This window comes from Acomys minous (genome assembly GCF_964271855.1).
Source record: "Acomys minous genome assembly, chromosome: 16".
In the NCBI taxonomy this organism is placed as follows: Eukaryota; Metazoa; Chordata; class Mammalia; order Rodentia; family Muridae; genus Acomys; species Acomys minous.
The window spans coordinates 61,440,828-61,461,014 of record NC_140498.1 but is presented as its reverse complement, the minus strand read 5'-3'; the positions used below and the strand labels follow the sequence as shown (position 1 = coordinate 61,461,014).

Genomic DNA, 20,187 nt, shown 5'->3' with positions numbered 1-20,187 from the left:
GAATGATAGAGCTTCCCCGATTGTTGTCTTCTGAAATTTTAATATGTTATAAGTTCCTAATTTGGGGGACTTTCTGTGGAGAAACAATTTTAGTTTTGTCTTCTTGCTCCTAAAGACCTGCTTCTTCTCATTTCTTAGCAAATCTGCATTTCACAGTTAGTGCAGAAACTTCTCTGGTAGAGGGAATGGCATTAATAAGACAGGGATTAACCTTGCCCCTATGTGCAATGTTAGCTGCTGAGATCTGTATTCTGACACACACAGCTACAGACAATGGCTCCTTAAGCTAAATTGTAATATTTACTGACTCAAGCTAACGTAACCAAACTGGAACTAAACATCCGATCAGCTTTTATTCACATGCATGAATTAATACAGCTGGCAAGTTACAAATCCACACACCCTGCTAGAATCAGGTCCTTCTTCACAAAGGGCACTTCTGCCTGTAGCTGAGTCTCAAAACTTAGTCTGTGCTCTAGCTACTGTCAGCCCTGTTTCACTGGGCATTTACTGCAGACCTTCTGGTCTACTCTGAAAGCAGAAGCTGTGCTGCACATGCTACTGAAATGGTCAGTTCATTACCTTACTCAAATGAGGAATTTTGTGTGTTTGTTTGTTTGTTTGTCTTATTTTTCAAGGCAGTGTTTCTCTATGTAGCCTTGGCTGTCCTGAACTCACTTTGGAGACCATGCTGGCCTGGAACTCACAGTGCTCCCCTGCCCCTGCCTCCTGAGAATTGGGATTAAAGGTGTGTGCCATGACCGCCAGGCCCCTACTGGGCAGCCACCCTGAGTTCAACAGGTCACAACTGCTGAACCTGTCTGTTCTCCCTTCAAAATGTTCAGGCACTTCCCTTCTTCTTCCTGGGATCAGGGTGCATAGCTTGCAAAGCCTATCATTCAACTTGCAGTGGAGTATTCAATCTGTCCCACAACTGAAAGGGTACCCAAATAGTCAAAATTAGGGAGAGAGTTTACTAAATAGAAGTTTTGTTTTTGTGGCTTCATGCTGTGTACAGCTATCTTTAACATGATAGATATGAAAAAAAATCTGGGACCAAAGAAAGATTCCTTCTATCAGTTCCATTCACCTAGAGAACCTTGACTAACATAGCTGTGCAATTGCTTTTCACTTTCCCACTCGGGAAGAGTTGTAGGCTAACAACAGTGTTTCCCAGTGTTTGTCATCTGTTTCCTGGTTTTCTACCTGGGTTGTCTCATAACTCCCTGGTAAAAAGAAGCAATAGTTTGCCTGTACCCAGCCTGAAGACACAAAACTAAAGTCTTGTCTCCTAACATTGCTCTTTCCTAGTGGGACATATGGATAACTCCACTGCAAGTTGAGAAATGGGCTCTTCAAGTGACCCACCTAGATAGAGGAGAAAGCAGGGGAAGTGGATTCTGGGTGTGTGACTTGTTGAGGTCAGGGTCACTGTCCACAGAGGGGAGGAGCAGGAGGCTGTGCTGAGGAAGCACAAGCAGTGTGTCCTTCCCGGGTTAGTTGGGAAGACAGATGTTGAGGCTATTGGAAGACAGTGCTACTGAAATGACAGTCTCTACAGCTCTGGAAAAAGTTTGCCCTTGGGAAGGAAGCTGGGGCCAGCAACCATGATTCTGTGCCCCTAACAGAGCATGCTAACCTGGAGAGGTGGATATGTCACTCAAGACGAACTGGCCAATCAGGTCATCCAGCTAGAGACACTCCCCAGGTCCGATGGGGAGGTGGGTACTTCTGGGAATCTTGCTGAAGAGTCAGCTTTGTGGCTGTGCAGGCTTAGATGTTTCCCCGTGGTGTGCTCTGACCTCTGCTGCTGGGTGTTGTTGTGAGGGAAGCTCAAGCAAGTTCCGCAGTCCTGACATGGTGAGTGGAGGGTCACTGCCCAGAAATTGGAGGAGCAGGCTGCTGTGGAGAGCTAGCTGGAGTGGTGGGGCTGTGTGGAAAGACAGACCAGTAAGCTATTGGAGAATATGCATACGTGCTACTGAAATGCCAATCTCTGCATATCTGGAAACATATGGCCCTAACCTGGAAGTCTGGGCCACGAACTATTGTGCTGTGTCCCTTCAGGACACTGTAATTCCAAGTGAGGTGCTCATGTCAGCCGAGACTCACTGGCCAATCAGAGCCACCAGGCGGACCAGCCAGTCTGAAGATGAGGCTCTTTCTTTTGGCTGCCATGCACAGGTGCAGCTCTTTTGTTTTGTTTTTTTGTTTTTGGGATTTTCAAGACAGGGTTTCTTTGTGTAACTTTGGCTGTCCTGGACTCATTTTGTAGACCAGGCTGGCCTTGAACTCACAGCGATCCACCGGCCTCTGCCTCCCAAGTGCTGGGATTAAAGACGTGCACCACCACGCCAGGCTCACAGGTGTAGCTCTTTAGTTGAGCTTTCTTTAATGGTTCTGTGTGATGTGCTTGGAGCACTGCTGCTGAGTGCTGTGAGGGAAGCTCAGGCAAGGTCCAAAGTGACAACAAGGTGAGCTCAGGGTCACTGCTGACTGATGGGTTTTCTCCACAGGTGAAATAAGCCAATGGAGGCCAGATTGAAAGTAAAAAGGGCAAGTTTACTTAGGAACTGAAATTCCTTGGCTAGTTCAGGAGCCTCAGTATACAAGGCCTGAGGAAATCGCCCCGCTGGACCCGCCCTCCCCCACCCGCCCTCCTCACTCCCCATGTGGCAACTAGGATTACAGGTAAAAGAAGATTAAGTATTGGCCACCTGCTGTACTAGGGAAGCCCTTGGCCCCAGGGGTGGGGCTTGGAGCATCTCAAGGAAAGCTAAGAATGTGCACAGGCTTTCCTTGCAGGGGGCAGGGTTGGAGAAAGAAGTGGGCTCTAACAGACCAGGTAGATGACAACTGAACACCCACATTGGGGAACATCAGAAAAGTGGGCTACAGGAGCTGGTGTGGTGGGTCCTCCCTGAGGTTGTGTGGTCAGCAAAGGCCAGATGTGGTCACATTTGGCCCGTGTTAAGCTTTGATGGAGAAAAGTAGAATTGATGATGTGAAGGATGCAGCAATTCATAGAAATTTTAAAAGCCCAAGTAGAATTTAGCTGAAGGAGGATTGCCTCCAACACACCCCACAGATAAACAGTATGCTAACCGGCCTGTTAGAAGTCAGGATGCTAGGATACAAGATGCAATTCTTTAAAACCTTACTTGATATAAGACATAGCTTGTGCAAAACATCCTCACTTCAGCTTTTGTACTTTCTATCTTCTACTTCTCCTTTCTTCCTCATCCTCTGGAACCTTCGACTTAGGACTCTGTCACTGATGTTTGAAGGCACTGGGGTCCTTAAAAATACTTCTGTCACTGTCATTGCTAGGCAAATGTCTTAAGTGGCTAGGCTTGCTGTGGTCAGTCCATATTTAAATTGTTCAAAACATAACCCGGGACCAAATTTAAAGAAACTTAATGGCAGCAGCATGTAGAATGCAAAATCTGTTTTTAGCTGTCATTACAGAGATTTTTTTTTTTTCTTTTTTGAGACAGGATCTCTCTGTGTAGCCTTGGCTGTCCTGGACCCGCTTTGTAGACCAGGCTGGTCTCAAACTCACAGCGATCCGCCTGCCTCTGCCTCCCGAGTGCTGGGACTAAAGGCATGTACCACCACGCCCGGCTTTACAGAGATTTTTTATTAGTTAGTTTTGTATTTGTGTGTATCATTTGTGTGTGTTTATTATATGTATGTATGTTTGCATATTAATTCTAGGACCCCTGCATCTAATGTCTTTGAGATAAGTCGTTTTGATAAAGTAGGCTAATTTAGGGTGGCCTTGAGGCCGGTCTGTTCTTTCCCAGGGAAATGGCCTTGCTTTCTTCTTGACTAAACTTCTTAAGTTCTTTAAGTAAAGGATTGTACCACAGCAGAGTTTAAAAATACTCACTTTAGTCATGTAGTGAACCGTCCATTTCAATATCAGGAATAAGATTTTCATGTGGATCATGGCTTCTGCCTTCAGATCCGAACAGGATGCACAGTTTACGTTTACACTGCAGGGTGAAGCAGGACAGGCCATAACTAGCTCACAGACTAATGTTTAGAGCAGTCAGCTGCAAGAGTCAATACTATGAAGAAAGACCTGATTGAGGTAAGGTGAGTGATGATGTCATTTTCCAGCATGGATTAAGTCATACATGTGAATAGAAGCAGACCAGATCGGTGGGTAAACATTTTGGGTAGGTTAGTTTTAGCCACTGAATATTAAATTTCTATTTAATGGACTCTCTTATGCAGATATATGCAGTCCTCATTGACACAGTTAAGTCAGCTCAGACATTTGAGACTTAGGCTACTGGTTGTTGGTGTCTGTCTGATCTCAGCGGCTAACATTGCCCAGAAGGGCAAAGTCAAACAGTACAAGTTTGGTAGTAGAGTTTTTGGTGTCACTTATATATACTATAGTATCATCTGCCAATTAGCATACATTGAATGCTTCCTTTCCAAATTCCACCCTCTTGATCACTTTTAGTTGCCATATTGGTTATGTTGGACATCAAGTGTTATATTAAGTAGAAATGGAGAAAGAGGAGAGACTTCTCTTTATTCAGATTTTAGTGGAATTGCTTTGAGGTTCCCTCCATTTAAGTTGTTGTTGCTATAGACTTGTGTAAATTGTGTTTAATATGTATAGGTATGTCCCTTGCTATTGTAATCTCTCCAAGACTTTTATCATGAATTGGTGTTGAATTTTTCTGAAGAGCTTACTTAGTGTCTAATAAGATGACCCTGTGATGTTTTTCCCTATGTCAGTTTATTTATTTTACCATTACTGATTTTCCTGTCATGAGCCATTCCTGCATCAATGGGATGAAACTTCGTCAACCATTGTGGGTTATCTTTTTGATATGTTCTTGGATTCCGTTTACATTTATTTTATTGAGTATTTTTGCTTCAATGTTCATGTACAAAATTGGTCTGTAAATCTCCTTTTTTGTTGAGTCTTTATATCCTTCATGTGTCAAGGTATTGTTGCCTCATAAAATGAATTGGGTAACTTTCCTTCTGTTTCCATTTTGTAGAGTACTTTGAGCAGCATTGAAACTAAGTCTTCTTTGAAAGTGTCGTTGAATTATGCACTAAAAGCATCCAGTCCTGCATTTCTTTTGTTGGGAGTCTTTTAATGAATTCTTTCATGTCACTAGGTATTAGAGGTCTACTTATGGTAACTTGTTATGTCATCTGGATTTAACTTTGGTAAGTGCTACATGTTGTTGTTAAGGTTACCTGTAACTAATTAACATTATTAGGCCTATACCTATTATTATCACAACAGTATAACCCGCTAGCAATCAGTCAAGACACAGACACCTGTTATATTTTAAAATACCCGTAGTTAACCTAGGGCAGGGCAGATATTAATTCTCTAAACAATTTCCCTTAGAGGGGCAGGTATGGGATACCTGTCCCAATCCCACAGCATTTAATTGTAATAATTTCTATCAAGCTACCTCACATCCAGAATCCCACATACTTGCTAATGTTCTTCATCAGGGCCAAATCCTCCATCCATGCTGGCCATGTGCTTCTCCTCCACCTAACCCATGCTGGTGAGACCTCCTTCTCTCCCTTGTCCTCAGATCTGTCTTCATCCTAAGATTCTCTCTGTCTTCCCAAGCCCTAGACCCTTAGCCATGTCTATTCCATTTGCCTTGCCCAGATGTGATGGTCTTATATTAGTTAGCATCAAAATACAGCAGACCAATAGGTACCTATCAAGAAAATTATTCATTTTGTTTAGATTTTTCTATTTGGTGCAATATGGGTATTTAACAGTATGTCCTTATGATTTTGGAGATTTTCCCATTGTATGGCACCCTTCTCATTTTTTTCATTTTTTTTTCTTTTATGTGAATATTCCTTCCCTGTCTTTTAGTTATTTCAATAAGGGTTGTCAATTTTGTTTTTTTTTCCTCAGTGAACCAACTCTGTGTTTCATAAATCCGTGTATTGTTCTCTTTGTTTTTATTTTTTGATTTCAGCCCTAATTCAATAGTTTCTTCCTGTCTACTACTTTTAGTTGTGCTTCCTTCATTTTGTTCTAGACTTTTATATGTGCTGGTAAGTTCCTGGTAAGAGAACTCTTGTATATGTTATGTATACACTTAGTGCTGTCAACTATTCTTTTATCATCACTTTTCTTGTGTACTATATGTTTATGTATTATGTGCATTCATTTGCATTGAATTCTTCAAGGGATTTAATATCTTTATTTATTTCTGTCTTGACCCATTTTCACTCTAGAGAGAGTTATTTAGTTTCCATGAGTTTTAAAGACTTCCTTTGTTTCTGTTATTGATGATGTTTAGCTTTAGTCTACGCTGGTCTGATAGAATGCAGGGGTTGTTTTGATTACCATGTACCTTTTGAGACTTGCACGGTGTTTGAGTATGTGTTCAATTTGGAGATATTTCCATTTGTTTTTGAGTAGAAGGCAAACTCTTCTGTGTTTGTGTGGAATGTTCTGTAAATATCCAGTGAATTCTTTGAATTTTAATAGCAGTTAGCTGAGGCATTGTTCTGTTCATATTATTCATGCAGAATCAAGCAACAGGTAAACCCTTCTCTGCCATGGACCTTTTTTGTGAACTATGTAAACTTTGCAAGAAACTTATCAGGTCCACTTCTGAGGATCTCCAGCAGCCAGGCAGGGCTGTTTCAAGTTTTGGCCCTGGAATCCCCCTACATCCTTCCCTGGGTGCCCTCTTTTTAGCTCTTCCACTCACCCAGGTGCCACCTGCCTGTGTTCCAATAGAAGGGTTCTCAGATCTTCAGCTTGTAATGTTGGCCTCTCCACACCTCCAGTCAGCAACACCCCAGGACTGCAGAGCTGCTGTGGCTAAATCTCCACAGTGCTGGGATGAACGATCACACTCCTGGAGAAACTGAGAAGCTGAAGCCATGGAAAAGGCAGCAGCACCCAAAGCATCAGTTGTAGTGGCTGCTGACAGGGATCTCACAGGGTGGGAGGTTTGTTCAAATGGAGCTACTCTGTGATCTCCAGTACCAAGTCTATTTTAGGTTTAGATTTTTCAAAACCTACTTTACTTAGGGTGCCTAAATCCTTTTATCTACCATTGAGAAATAAAGGAGGAAGAAGGTTCATAGAAAAAAGGGGTGTGAACTAGTTTAGAAGCAGTTCTTTGGGGAGATTCTATTCTTCCTTGGCAGGGTACCACAAATTCAGTCCAATAGGAAGCACCAAACAATACCATTAATCAGTGACAACAGATGATAAACGCTTGTTCTGCTTGAGTTAAAGATAAATGTGTGTTCTGTCGGAGTTAAGCAATATTACCCTGCATTGTTTTTTACTCTGGAGAAGAGTAGGGCAATAGCACATCCCCAATACCTCTACCTTATATCCCATCGAATTAGTTTAAAATGCTTTGTCTATCCACCTAGGCACAATGTAGCAGGAATAGAATTCTTCTTGCCTGGGTAGGATACAATATACCTGAAATAAAATAGATTCTTCCTGATTATCTTTTTTAAATTACTCTGCGAATGGTCTGGGTCACAGTGTCCTTTCTCAAACCCATACTATGTTCTTGACCAATCTGTTTTTGTTAAATGGTCGGTAAATTATCTGAGACCTGTGTTTGGTGTCCATGTGGTCAGTGTGGGCTATTCCTGAACCCCAAGAGGCCAAAGCTAGCAGGCTTCTGGGCTTAAGAAGCTTTGAGCTGCAGATAAGCCAATTAAAGCAGGCAAAAATGTTAATGATGAGGCATGCTCTCATCAGAATGGCTGATTGCTATGTCTGTGAGAGATTATATTGATTGATGAGTGATATGGGAGGCTCTTCCAGTAAGGTTACAGTATCCCTTAGCAAGTGTACCTGGGTTGGATAAGAGATCAGCTGCAAATAAGAGAGTGCTCAAGTAAGGAAGCAAGCCAGGAACAATTTTTGTCCTTGGTTTTTGTTATAATTTTCAAGGTTGAGTTTCTCTTCTAACCTTACAGAATGTTGGACTGTGAGCTGACAGAACCATCTAAAAAAGCAACAAGTGGGGCAGAAGTAAATGCAGTCTGTGGGTATAGAGAAAAACAGAACTAGGTAGTTTTAGATGGCAGTCAAATCCTGAAAGAGAGGAAGGGATTTTTCAAGGAGCTTAGCACCAGTAAAGAGAAAGCCCTACTCTGCATTGGAAGCCTAAGATGGGCAACACCCATTCTTGCTACCCCTTAAATGAATGGAAAGTATAGGCAAAGTGATTGCAAAGCAGGCACTTCATATAAAACCTGCTGCAACTCTGGTCCATGGCTGGCATATTTCATCTCAGTTTAGAAACCAAGGTTGGCAGGATCACCCATGTGATACTGGTTTTAAGCCCAGAAAGATGCACAATTCAAAGTCGTGTATTCTGTCTCTGTGAATTTAGTTCAACATTGCTCCAGCTATTTTTGTTTTGCAGAGACAGTGCCCCAGTATGGAAACTATGAGCTTTCATTTCACCAGGCTTTGGCTATGTAGCCCAAGGTGCATTTTGAGATCATAAGACGTTGAGATACCTAAGCTATGAGAAGTATATAATGGAGAGATACATATACTACGTTAAAGTAACAAAACAGAGTAATGAATGAGAAATTGTAGTCATAGGGCTATCTGTACCCTTTGAATTGAAGCCCCATGTATCTGAGACAGAGCTAGGGTACTTGGTGTTTGCCCTGCTGGTTTTTTTGTTTGTGTTTTCTTTTACTTTTTTTGTCTTTCCTTTCTTTCTTTTTTTTTCTTTTTCTTTTCTTTCTTTTTTTTTTTTTTGTTGTTGTTTTGTTGTGGTGGGTTTTTTTTTTTTTTTTTGGCTTACATCCTTTCTTTTCTCTCCATATACATTTCTCTTAATTGGAATGGGAAAGTTTATTCTGTGCCATTGTATATTGTAAAGATATAACTTGTTTCCAGATTTTAGAAAATATAGCTATCAAGATTTTCTGGACTGTCAGAAGGTCTTTGTTCTCTTGAATACTCTATGAGCAGTTGCAGACTATTAGGATCATTCAAGGTCACTAAAATGCATTTTCACTGCGAGTCAATAATGACCAATATCAGAATATAATCGGTCAAACCAGAAAGACTCTAGATAGTGTCATTTCTTTAAACAATTATCACCACTTTTTTTTCTCTGACATGAGCCCACTACTTGTGAACTATTTCTCTACCTCCCCATCCCTCTTTGATGATTGGCGTTTATCTTGCAAGTCTATATCCTATTCAAGGGGCGAGGAATGACAGAAGTAGACCTCAGTACTCAGGATCCTTGTAAAATGACTTGGTTACATTCGAATATCTGTATTGGGAAATTAGTGGTGGAAGCCACAGAATTATATGAATTTATTGTCAATAAAGGACACAGCTACACTGTTATCACTATCATGCTTTCTCTTGCACACATGTGTGAGATATTATAGGATGCAGTGACGTATGATGATGTGAATGTGAAATTCACTGTGGAAGAGTGGGCTTTGCTGGATCCTTCCCAGAAGAGTCTCTACAGAGAGGTGATGCTGGAGACCTACAGGAACCTCACTGCCATAGGTAGGACTGTGAATTTTATGTTGCTTTTTAAAATCTAGTGACAACTGTTTCTCTGTTGCTGTTATTTGTTATTGTAATGTCAACTTAAAATGAGGGTGAATGAGATGAATAAATCAACCAGATGTCTGAGGTTAACTAAAGGGTAACTTGAATTTTGCCTGATTTCCAATAATATATCATGCATTTTCGATTCCTCTATTTTAGGTTACAGTTGGGAAGACCATAACATTGATGAAAATCTTCAAAGGTCTAGAAGATCTAGAAGGTAATTTTCATGGGCAAGTTGGTACGAATATGCGTCTGAATTACTTCTAGTGCATCCTTTAAGGTCTATTGAAAAGCAAGAGTGTAAATATGCACTGTTTGAAATGTATCGATGGTTATTAAATTCTGACAAAAACATGTACCTCAAAATCAGGTATCCGATTTATTTTTGTAATTCATTTCTCTACGAAAGAAGATAAGAAAACAATGCAATAACATATCACCATTTGAATCATGGCGAGCTAGATTGTAGAACTGCGAATCTCTTTAGTCTCACACTCCTTAGATATTGCAGAAGAGATACACCTTAACCTTCTAATAAAAAATTGTCCATAATAAAGCTCATGTTCCTAGCCGGGTGTGGTGGCACACACCTATAATCCCAGCACTCGGGAGCCAGAGGCAGGTGGATCGCTGTGAGTTCAAGGATAGCCTGGTCTACAAAGCGGGTCCAGGACAGCCAAGGCTACACAGAGAAACCCTGTCTCGAAAAACCAAATAAGTAAATAAATAAATAAATAAACAAATAAATCAAGCCCATGTTCCTAATATATTTGCAGGAACATTGCTAAGTTTAGAAGGAAGAGCAGTTTGTGAAAGTAAAAGAAGTTATTCTGGAGAAACTTTTATCCCTATACAAAATTCCATGAGAAAACCAAAAAGTGAGACTGTGAATGCAGGGTAAACTTTTTCATTTGTTGTTTTCTTTAATAGATATGTCATTTATCACAATGGATAAAAGCTCTTTCATTATAGGAACATTGAAGAAAGCAATAAAACACTCACTAACCCAGAAAAATTAGAAGATTTGTAGTAGTACCCATAACGTGTAGACTTTCTGAATATAATAGTGTGTACAATTAATGGCTTTTCCAATTTTATTGGCAATGCATCCACAAACTCACACTACAGAAAAACTTCCATGAATACTATCAATGTGGATTGCGTCTCTTTGCCATGGTTCACTTTCCAATTGTAGTATGACTCTCATGATAGGAAAAATTTCAATGCAACCAGAGAGGTAATTCTGACTCTCAGTTGTCTTCCAATATGTGAACAACCCTCTTCTATACTAAAAGGATGCTTTAAATGTGGTCCATGGAATACATGGTCTTACAATCACAAAGCTTTTCAAAGACAAAAAAATAACACTTGAAGAAGGAAGGAAAAATGAAAGTCAATAAACTGATATTCCAATCAGATCTGATTACTTTTAAAATTAGACCAAAATGTAAAATTAGTTCACAGAGATAAAAAAGATTCTCAGTGTAATGGGTGTGGTGTAACTTTGACATGTGCCATTTATCTTTGCAGGAAGCAAAGAAGATATACTAAAGGAAAACCTTCTCAATTTACTCAGTGTGGCAAATATTTGACATGTCAAAGTCATCTTCAAAGGCGAGAAATAATTCCTCCTGGAGAGGAACCAAATGAAGATATTCAGTATGGTGAAGCCTTTGTAAATCACAGTAGTCTCCAAATTCATAAAAAAACAGAAACTCGAGGGAAACCATATGAATGTAAACAATGTTTTATGGACTTTGACCATCAAAGTTATCTTCAAATTCATGAGAAAATTCATACTGGACAGAAACCTTATGAACGTAATCAATGTGGTAAAAGCTTTGCGCAGCACAGTTATCTTCAAGGGCATGAAAGATTTCATACAGGAGAAACACTTTATGAATGTAATCAACGTGGTAAAAGCTTTGCAAAGAACAGATATCTTCAAAGGCATGAAAGAATTCATACAGGAGAGAAGCCTTATGAATGTCATCAATGTGGTAAAGCTTTTACACGGAAAAGTTCTCTTCAGATGCATGAAAGAATTCATACAGGAGAAAAACCTTATGAATGTAATCAATGTGGTAAAGGCTTTGCACAGCACAGTTATCTTCAAATGCATGAAAGAATTCATACAGGAGAGAAACCTTATGCATGTAACCAGTGTGGTAAAGTCTTTGCACGGCACAGTTATCTTCAAATTCATAATAGAATTCATACAGGAAAGAAGCCTTATGAATGTAATCAATGTGGTAAAGCCTTTGCATGGCACAAGGCTCTTCAAATTCATAAAAAAATTCATACAGGAGAGAAGCCTTATGGATGTCATCAATGTGGTAAAGCTTTTACACGGAAAAGTTCTCTTCAGATGCATGAAAGAATTCATACAGGAGAGAAACCTTATGAATGTAGTCAATGTGGTAAAGCCTTTGCATGGCACAGGGATCTTCAAAGGCATGAAAGAATTCATACAGGAGAAAAACCTTATGAATGTCATCAATGTGGTAAAGGCTTTGCACAGCACAGTTATCTTCAAATGCATGAAAGAATTCATACAGGAGAGAAACCTTATGCATGTAACCAGTGTGGTAAAGTCTTTGCACGGCACAGTTATCTTCAAATTCATAATAGAATTCATACAGGAAAGAAGCCTTATGAATGTAATCAATGTGGTAAAGCCTTTGCATGGCACAAGGCTCTTCAAATTCATAAAAGAATTCATACAGGAGAGAAGCCTTATGAATGTCATCAATGTGGTAAAGCCTTTGCACGGCAAAGTCATCTTCAAATGCATGAAAGAATTCATACAGGAGAGAAACCTTATGAATGTAATCAATGTGGTAAAGCCTTTGCACGGCACACTCATCTTCGAAGTCATGAAAGAATTCATACAGGAGAGAAACCTTATGAATGTAACCACTGTAGTAAAGCCTTTGCATGGCAAATAAGTCTTCAAAGGCATGAAACAATTCATACAGGAGAGAAGCTTTATGAATGTAATCAATGTGGTAAAGCCTTTGCACAGCACAGTCATCTTCAAATGCATGAAAGAATTCATACAGGAGAGAAACCTTATGAATGTAACCAATGTGGTAAAGCCTTTGCATGGCACAGTTATCTTCAAATGCATGAAAGAATTCATACAGGAGAGAAACCTTACAAATGTAACCAATGTGGTAAAGTTTTTGCATGGCACAGTTCTCTTCAAATGCATAAAAGAATTCATACAGGAGAGCAGCCTTATTAATGTAATCAATGTGGTAAAGCCTTTGCACGGCAAAGTCATCTTCAAATGCATGAAAGAATTCATACAGGAGAGAAACCGTATGAATGTGGTCAATGTGGAAAAACCGTTGCATGGCCCAGTTCTCTTCAATGACATGAAAGGATTCAAACAGAATAGAAGCCTTATGAATATTATCAATGTGGTAAAGCCTTTGGATGGCACAGTCAACTTCACATGCATGAAAGAATTCATACAGGATAGAAGACTTATGAATATAATTAATGTTTTAAAGCCTTTGCATATCACAATTTCCCCAGAGCCATGAAAGAATTTATATAGGACCGAAATGTCATGAATATAATGACTTTGGTAAAGGCTTTGAATGTCACGGTCAGCTTCAGAGGCATGAAACAATTCACATAGGAGAGATCTTTATGAATGTATTTCTTTGGTAGGGAGAATGGCATTAATAAGACAGGGATTGACCTTGCCACTATGTGCAGTGTTAGCTTTAACCAGACACACAGCTACAGCCAATGGCCCCTTAACTCAAATGGCAATATTCACTGGCTCAAGCTAAGCTAACCAAATTGTAACCCATCATCCACATCCGATCAGCTTTTATTCACCTGCATGAATTAATACAGCTGGCAAGTTACAAATCCACACACCCTGCTAGAATCAGGTCCTTCTTCACAATGGGGAATTCTGTCTGTAGCTGAGTCTCAAAACTTAGTCTGTGATCTAGCTATTGTCTACCCCGTTTCACTGGGCATTTACTGCAGACCTTCTGGTCTGCTCTGGAAGCAGAAGCTGTGCTGCACATGTTACTGAAATGGTCAGTTCATTACATTACTCACATGAGTAATTTTGTTTCTTAGGGACCAACCTTGCATGTGTTGTAAAGACATATTTGCCAGACAAAAATCACTAGTAATATTTTACCTTAGTGTATGTATGATTTTATAAAAAGAACAAATTCATCAGGTTGGTTTTTTTAATCATTAAAAAGGAATCTTTTTATGCTTTTGGATGTTTTCCATTCATATATATCTATGTAATACATGTATGACGGGTGCTACTGTAGCCAGGAAAAGGGTCAGACACTGACTGGAATTATAGCAGGTTGTGATTTGTTTTATGTGTGCCTGATATTAAATGCGGAACCTCAGGATGAGAAGCCGGTGGGTGTTCTTAAGCACTGGACCATCTTTCCATTCCCACACTCATGTCATCAGTACAACCATTCTTTAATGGGTGCTTGGTTCTAATTTGATCTTTTCCCCCAGACTACATGGCTCTGAGGAAATACAAGGTAAATAGCCTTAGGAAAGGACTTATGTTCATAGTTTCAATAAATTTCTGTGTCTACTCCTCCAGAAAGTCAAGGAAAAGTCTCAGGAATGATCAGGGGAAAAACAGACAATTCAAATCTCAATGATGTAACTAACCCTTGGACCAAAGCTACAAGACTCAGTATTTCTGCAAGCGTATGAGAGAATTTCATTTTTAGTATGTTAATTCACCTGCTTCTCTGATTGCCAGTCTCTGGAATAAAACACATCTTAAAATCGTACATTCTGTCTGCTTTTTGTGGTTTATGTAGTAGGAAACCTAAGCACTGGTAGGAGGAGAGGCCAGAGAAGAGAGGAAAAGAAGGCAGTGCCATTGTTAGGTGGAGGAGAAGTACATGGCCAGTGTGGTTGGAGATGTAGTACAGATGGTGACAATTAGCAAGTATTTGGAATTATGGATGGAAGGTAGCTTGATAGAAATTATTAGAAGCAGATGGTATGGGACTGGGGCAGATACCCGCCCCATTATGGGAAATAATTTAGGGTATTATAGCTGCCCTGTCCCAGGTTAACCAAGGCAATTTTAAAATATAACAGGTGTCTGTGTCTTGACTGATTGCTAATGGGTTATAAAGTACCACCATAATAATAATTATATGCCTGATAATAAGCACTGCTAGGCCATGCTGATAAATTACACACTATAGCTTGTCCCTGTGTGGGCCTCAAGCCAGGGGCATTCTGTTCCAATCTCCCATTCTCCAGTATTGCTGCCATATCCCCTTGGGACAAATGATTGCTAGAAACTGCCTGATGGACCACAGAAGACCAAGATCAGTCAGGTCAGTAGCCTCAGTCCATCTCTAACCCAAGGGAAACAGCCAATTACTTCTTCTTTGGAGTGGCCAACACATCAGGTCAAGCCCTTCACACAAGTATTTGCTTTAAACTGATCCAGAGGCTGGGGAAAGACACAGAATCACCCAGGCCAGCTACTTGGAGCTGCAGATGGCTGGCTGTATGGGCTGCAGAGGAAAAGTGGCCCCATGGCAGCTGAGCTGACCTTTGACCTGTCCACCTCTCCTGTCCTCCAGAAGCTAGTAGAGCCCACACACCTGACTTTGCAGACCTCAGGCCACAACATTTTCACACTTGTGATCTCATCTAAGAGTCACAAGGCCTAGAGGGTCTCCTGTCAAGAGTCAGGCAGGTACCATGGGAAGGACAGAGTCGGATGGGGCTTGAGACAAGACGGAATAGAGTGCTCCCTGAGGAGACAGTGTCAGATCACATGCTAGTGGATCCCTACCTCCCCAATAAGCCTTCAGGAGGGCAAAAATAACTTCCTAGGTGCCATCAACAAATGGAGCCATCAGCAATCCATAGGCACTGGTGCTTCTTCTGTCCCTACCTCATGGACTACTGTCACCTGAAAAACTTGGAAAAGGATGAAGAGAGGACACGAAGGGGAAAAGTGATCTAATATATTAATTGAAGTAAATAAAATAAATTTTAAACAGAAGGGTGGCTGTTAAACAATGGGTGTTGTCACACAGAACAAAAGTCTCATCCTCAGGAACCACAAAGGAGCTAACCATTTCTTGGAAGACCCTGCTGTTTGAGGTTGAAGTCCTCCCTGTCCAGATAGCCACTCTGAGCTCAGCCATAGGGACTCCCTCTCTCTAGTGGGGCATCTGGCTCTCTGCCTCACTCCATCTGGAGAATGTCTTTAGACATATATGCCCCTAAGCACATTAGATAGATGGCCTTTGACACAGCTCACTGCTGCTCTCCACTCCTGATGGTATAGGATGTTAAGGAACTGTATTCCTGCTCCTATCATAGGAGCCTGCTGTCAAATGTAAACTAAACATTCTAAAACTGCCTGGTTCAAATCAATTGGGAACATCTATCCTGGAAGCCCCCTACCCACTCCACAAAGGCTGTATAGCTTCTGTTCTCCCTGATTAGCATGGAGTTGGCTTCTGAAGTGGTTCCTGGAGTGTTTGATGTAGGTTGTGCTTATGACTTCCAGGCCCTGCACCTCATCTTCTGCTCCTCCTGCCTTGGTGGGCTGGTGGCCACTGTCGCCCAGGGAAGAGGGAAACCACACTTGTAACTTTGCTGTAACTGCAGCCCCAGGCATCTTATGCCTTCTTCTGACCTTGGTTGGAACAGCATACAGACACACAAACAACACTCCCACATACATAAAATAAAAATAAAGTTTACATTGCTGATTTCTCTTTAGTAAAGACAGACCACAGTCAGGGCTAACTAAAATGAAATTCTACTGGTCCAGCATGGAAGCAGCTATGGCTTTTCTCTGAGACGGTCTGCCTAGAGGCTAAAGCTGCTTTACTGTGGCATTAGAATGGCTCAGCAAAGGTGTTCCTCACAAACAGTGTCTACAGTGCTGAAAGATGTGTTTTCCTTGATGTTTTTAAAATTTGTTCTTTGTATAAGGGAGATTTGTAGCATTGAAACATCTATCCTCTTGACCATACAAGATGATTACTCAGTATCATTGCTCCCTGAGCCATGTCCTTTCACACTGCCATGTACTGCATTTTCAGCTAAGCACTTGTACAAGATAAACATTCCAGATCTATTTTTGTAGATCATTTTTATAATTTACATACGCTTGTGCATCACATTGTGTAAGAATTCTTTAAATAGCTTTGATTTTACATTGTAACCACATTAGAGCAGGATTTAATTTCACATGCCTTGGAATAGGCAAAACTACATTGGAACATAAGCAGACTCCTGAAGTAAAATCCCAATGCTTCCTTTGTTGAAGATATTATTGAATTGGAAATAACTCTCATGCTCTCCTTGCCTGCCATAGGGGAAAAAATCTTTCTCAACCTTCTCTCTTAGCTGTTGTGATGGCTATTCTTGGTTTCATGACATCTAGAACTAACTAAAAGTCAGGGTTGGACTCTGTGGGGAATTTTTCTTAATTACAACCTTTGCAGTGGGAATACCCTTCTTTAATGTGGATCTCTGGAGGGGATAAGATTCACCTTTAATCTAGGCCATGGCTTCTCATTGCAGCCTACATATATGAAGACCATGAAGAACATAGCACCTTCCCTTCATCTTATTGCCCTGCCTCTGCCTAGCAAGTTCATTTTCTTACTGGCATTAAAGCCTACTTCTTGGCAATTCTGGTATATACTGAAAACATTCTCAGGCATTCAGCCACATGGACTCAACAACTACTGAATTGTTCAACTTTCCATTGTTAGTCAGACATTGATAGACTAGTTGGACAACAGCCTGTGAGACAATCGAATAAATCCACTCTCTACATAGAAAGAGAGATTCCTCTATCAGTTCCATTCATCTAGAGAACCTTGACTAACATTGCTGTGTAATTGTTTTTCACTTTCCTACTTGGGAAGAGGTGTAGGCTAACAATAGTGTTTCGCAGTGTTTGTCATTTGATTCTTGCTTTTCTCCCAGGGTTGTCTCATAACTACCAGGAAAAAGAAGCAGTAGTTTGCCTGTACCCAGCCTGAAGACACAAAACTAAAATCTTGTCTCCTAACATTGTTTGTTCCTAGTGGGACATATGGATAACTCCACTGCAAGTTGAGAAATGGGCTCTTCAAGTTACCAACCTAGATAGAGGAGGAAGCAGGGGAAGTGGCTACTGGGTGTGTGACTTGTTGAGGTCAGGGTCCCTGTCCACAGAGGGGAGGAGCAGGAGGCTGTGCTGAGGAAGCACAAGCAGAGTGTCCTCCCCGCGTTAGTTGGGAAGAGAGATGTTAAGGCTATTGGAAGACAGTGCTACTGAAATGCAAGTCTCTACAGCTCTGGAAAAAGTTTAGCCCTGGGTAGGAAGCTTGGGCCAGCAACTATGATTCTGTGCCCCTACCAGAGCACGCCAACCTAGAGAGTTGTATATGTCATTCAAGACGAAGTGGCCAATCAGAGCCTCCAGGCCAGATGCGGAGGCGGGTTTTTCCGGGAGCCTTGCTGAAGAGCCAGCTCTGTGGCTATGCAGGCTTGGGTGTTTCCCTGTGGTGTGCGCTGACCTCTGCAGCTGGGTGTTGTGAGAGAAGCTCAAGCAAGTCCCAAAGTCCTGACATGGTGAGTGGAGGGTCACTGCCCACAAACGGGAGGAGCAGGCTGCTGTGGAGAGCTAGCTGGAGTGGTGGGGCTGTGTGGGAAGACAGACCAGTAGGCTATTGCAGAATACGCACACGTGCTACTGAAATGCCAATCTCTGCAGTTCTGAAAATGGACTGGAAGCCTGGGCCATGAGCTTTTGTGCTGTGTCCCTTCAGGACACTGTAATTCTAAGAGAGGTGCTCATGTCACTCAAGACCCGTTCGCCAATCAGAGCCTCTAGCGGACCAGCCAGTATGAAGATGTGGCTCTTTCTTTTGGCTGCCATGCACACGTGCAGCTGTTTAGCTGAGATCTTTTTGGGGTTTTTTTTTTTTTGTTTTTGTTTTGTTTTCGAGACAGTGTATCTCTGTGTAGTCTTTGCTGTCCTGGACTTGCTTTGTACAGCAGGCTGGCTTTGAACTCACAGCGATCCTCCTGTGTGGCAGGGACAGGAAAAACCTTGAAGAGTCCAACTTGAATCAAGGTCTCAATCTGTGCTCAGAGTCCAGCTGGACTCACTACAACCAGCTGTGGTTAACTTTTCCACTACCCCTCCCCAACTAAAAAAGTTCCTAAACGCCCCCTGTGACTGCTTCAACCAATCTTTCCCGTAGGTCAGCTTGCCCCTCCACCCATTATTCAACCACCAAACGCCAAGACTTGTAACTCCCTGCTTGCAGCTTTTCTGCCCAAATGCCGACCAATCACATACTGTAAAACACATTTCTAGCCGGGCGTGGTGGCGCACGCCTTTAATCCCAGCACTCGGGAGGCAGAGGCGGGTGGATCGCTGTGAGTTCGAGGCCAGCCTGGTCTACAAAGCGAGTCCAGGACAGCCAAGGCTACACACAGAGAGACCCTGTCTTGAAAAACCAAAACCAAACCATACCAAACCAAACCAAAACACATTTCTTTGTCTAAAACCTATAAAAGGCCTGTGCCTCTGTTTCTCGGGGTCTGCAGCTTAAAAGAGCTGGCTCAATAAATTCCTATTCCTATGCATTTGCATCAACAATGGACTCCGTCTCTTAGTGGGGACTCCGGGAATAGACTAGAGATCTCTCTAGAGGCCTCAGTCTTACAGCACACTACTGCTGAGTGCTGTGAGGGAATCTCAGGCAAGGTCCAAAATGACAAAGTGGTGGCTCAGGGTCACTGGCGAATGTGAGTGTGAAATAAGCCAATGGAAGCAAGATTGAAAGTAAAAAGGGCAAGTTTACTTGGAAACAGAAACCCTTGGGCTAGTTCAGTACCCTCAGCAAACAAGGCCAGAGGAAATGGCCCCCACAGCCACCACCCCAAGTATGGCAACGAGGATTACAAGTGAAGGAAGATGAAGTATCTGCCACCTGCTGTACTAGGGAAGCCCTTGGCCCCAGGGGTGGGGCTGGGGCATCTCAAGGAATGCTAAGAATATGCAGAGGCTTTCCTTGCAGGGGACAGGGTTAGAGAAAGAAGTGGGATTGAACAGAACATGTAGGGGAGGGGGAGGGCAACTGCAGATGCCAACTGAACACCCACAATAGGGAGGATCAGAAAGGTGAGCTGCAGGAGCTGGTGTGGTGGGTCCTCCCTGGGGTTGTGTGATAAGCAAAGGCCAGATGCACCCACCTTTGGGGTCTTATGTGACCCTAGTGCAGTCCTGGACCTGGCCTCTGAATAACTTCCTATGGGGCTGCATTTGGGCAATTCTTTTGGAGCTTGGGCTGGTGTATAGAAATGCTCTAGGAAGGATGCCAACCTAGGAAAGCCTTATTTTCTACAGCATCTGTACAAGTTCTGCTCTTAGCATTTAACATTTAGGTGTAAGATCCTCTCTCTCCTCTCGAGTTTGTCTCATTGTATGAAGCTTCACTTGACTTCATAAACATCTCCCTTTCATTTCATTTCCCCCTGTGAGCGGTATACAAGATGCAATTCTTACAAACCTTACTAGACATAAGACAAAGCTT

At 41.7% G+C, this 20,187-nt stretch overlaps 1 protein-coding gene across 1 annotated transcript in view; it reads left to right on the top strand.

Annotated features, from left to right (window-relative positions):
• LOC311586309 (uncharacterized protein) overlaps positions 1-17,640 on the top strand; it is a gene marked incomplete at its 3' end in the record, with an annotated part of 30,758 nt that extends 13,118 nt beyond the window's left edge. Inside the window, exons 2-5 of the mRNA XM_084762279.1 lie at positions 9,418-9,544; positions 9,749-9,809; positions 11,123-12,516; positions 17,585-17,640. Of these exons, the coding sequence (XP_084618405.1) occupies positions 9,418-9,544; positions 9,749-9,809; positions 11,123-12,516; positions 17,585-17,640 (1,638 nt within the window). The remainder of the gene's footprint in view (positions 1-9,417; positions 9,545-9,748; positions 9,810-11,122; positions 12,517-17,584) is intronic.
• Positions 17,641-20,187: the final 2,547 nt, after the last annotated feature.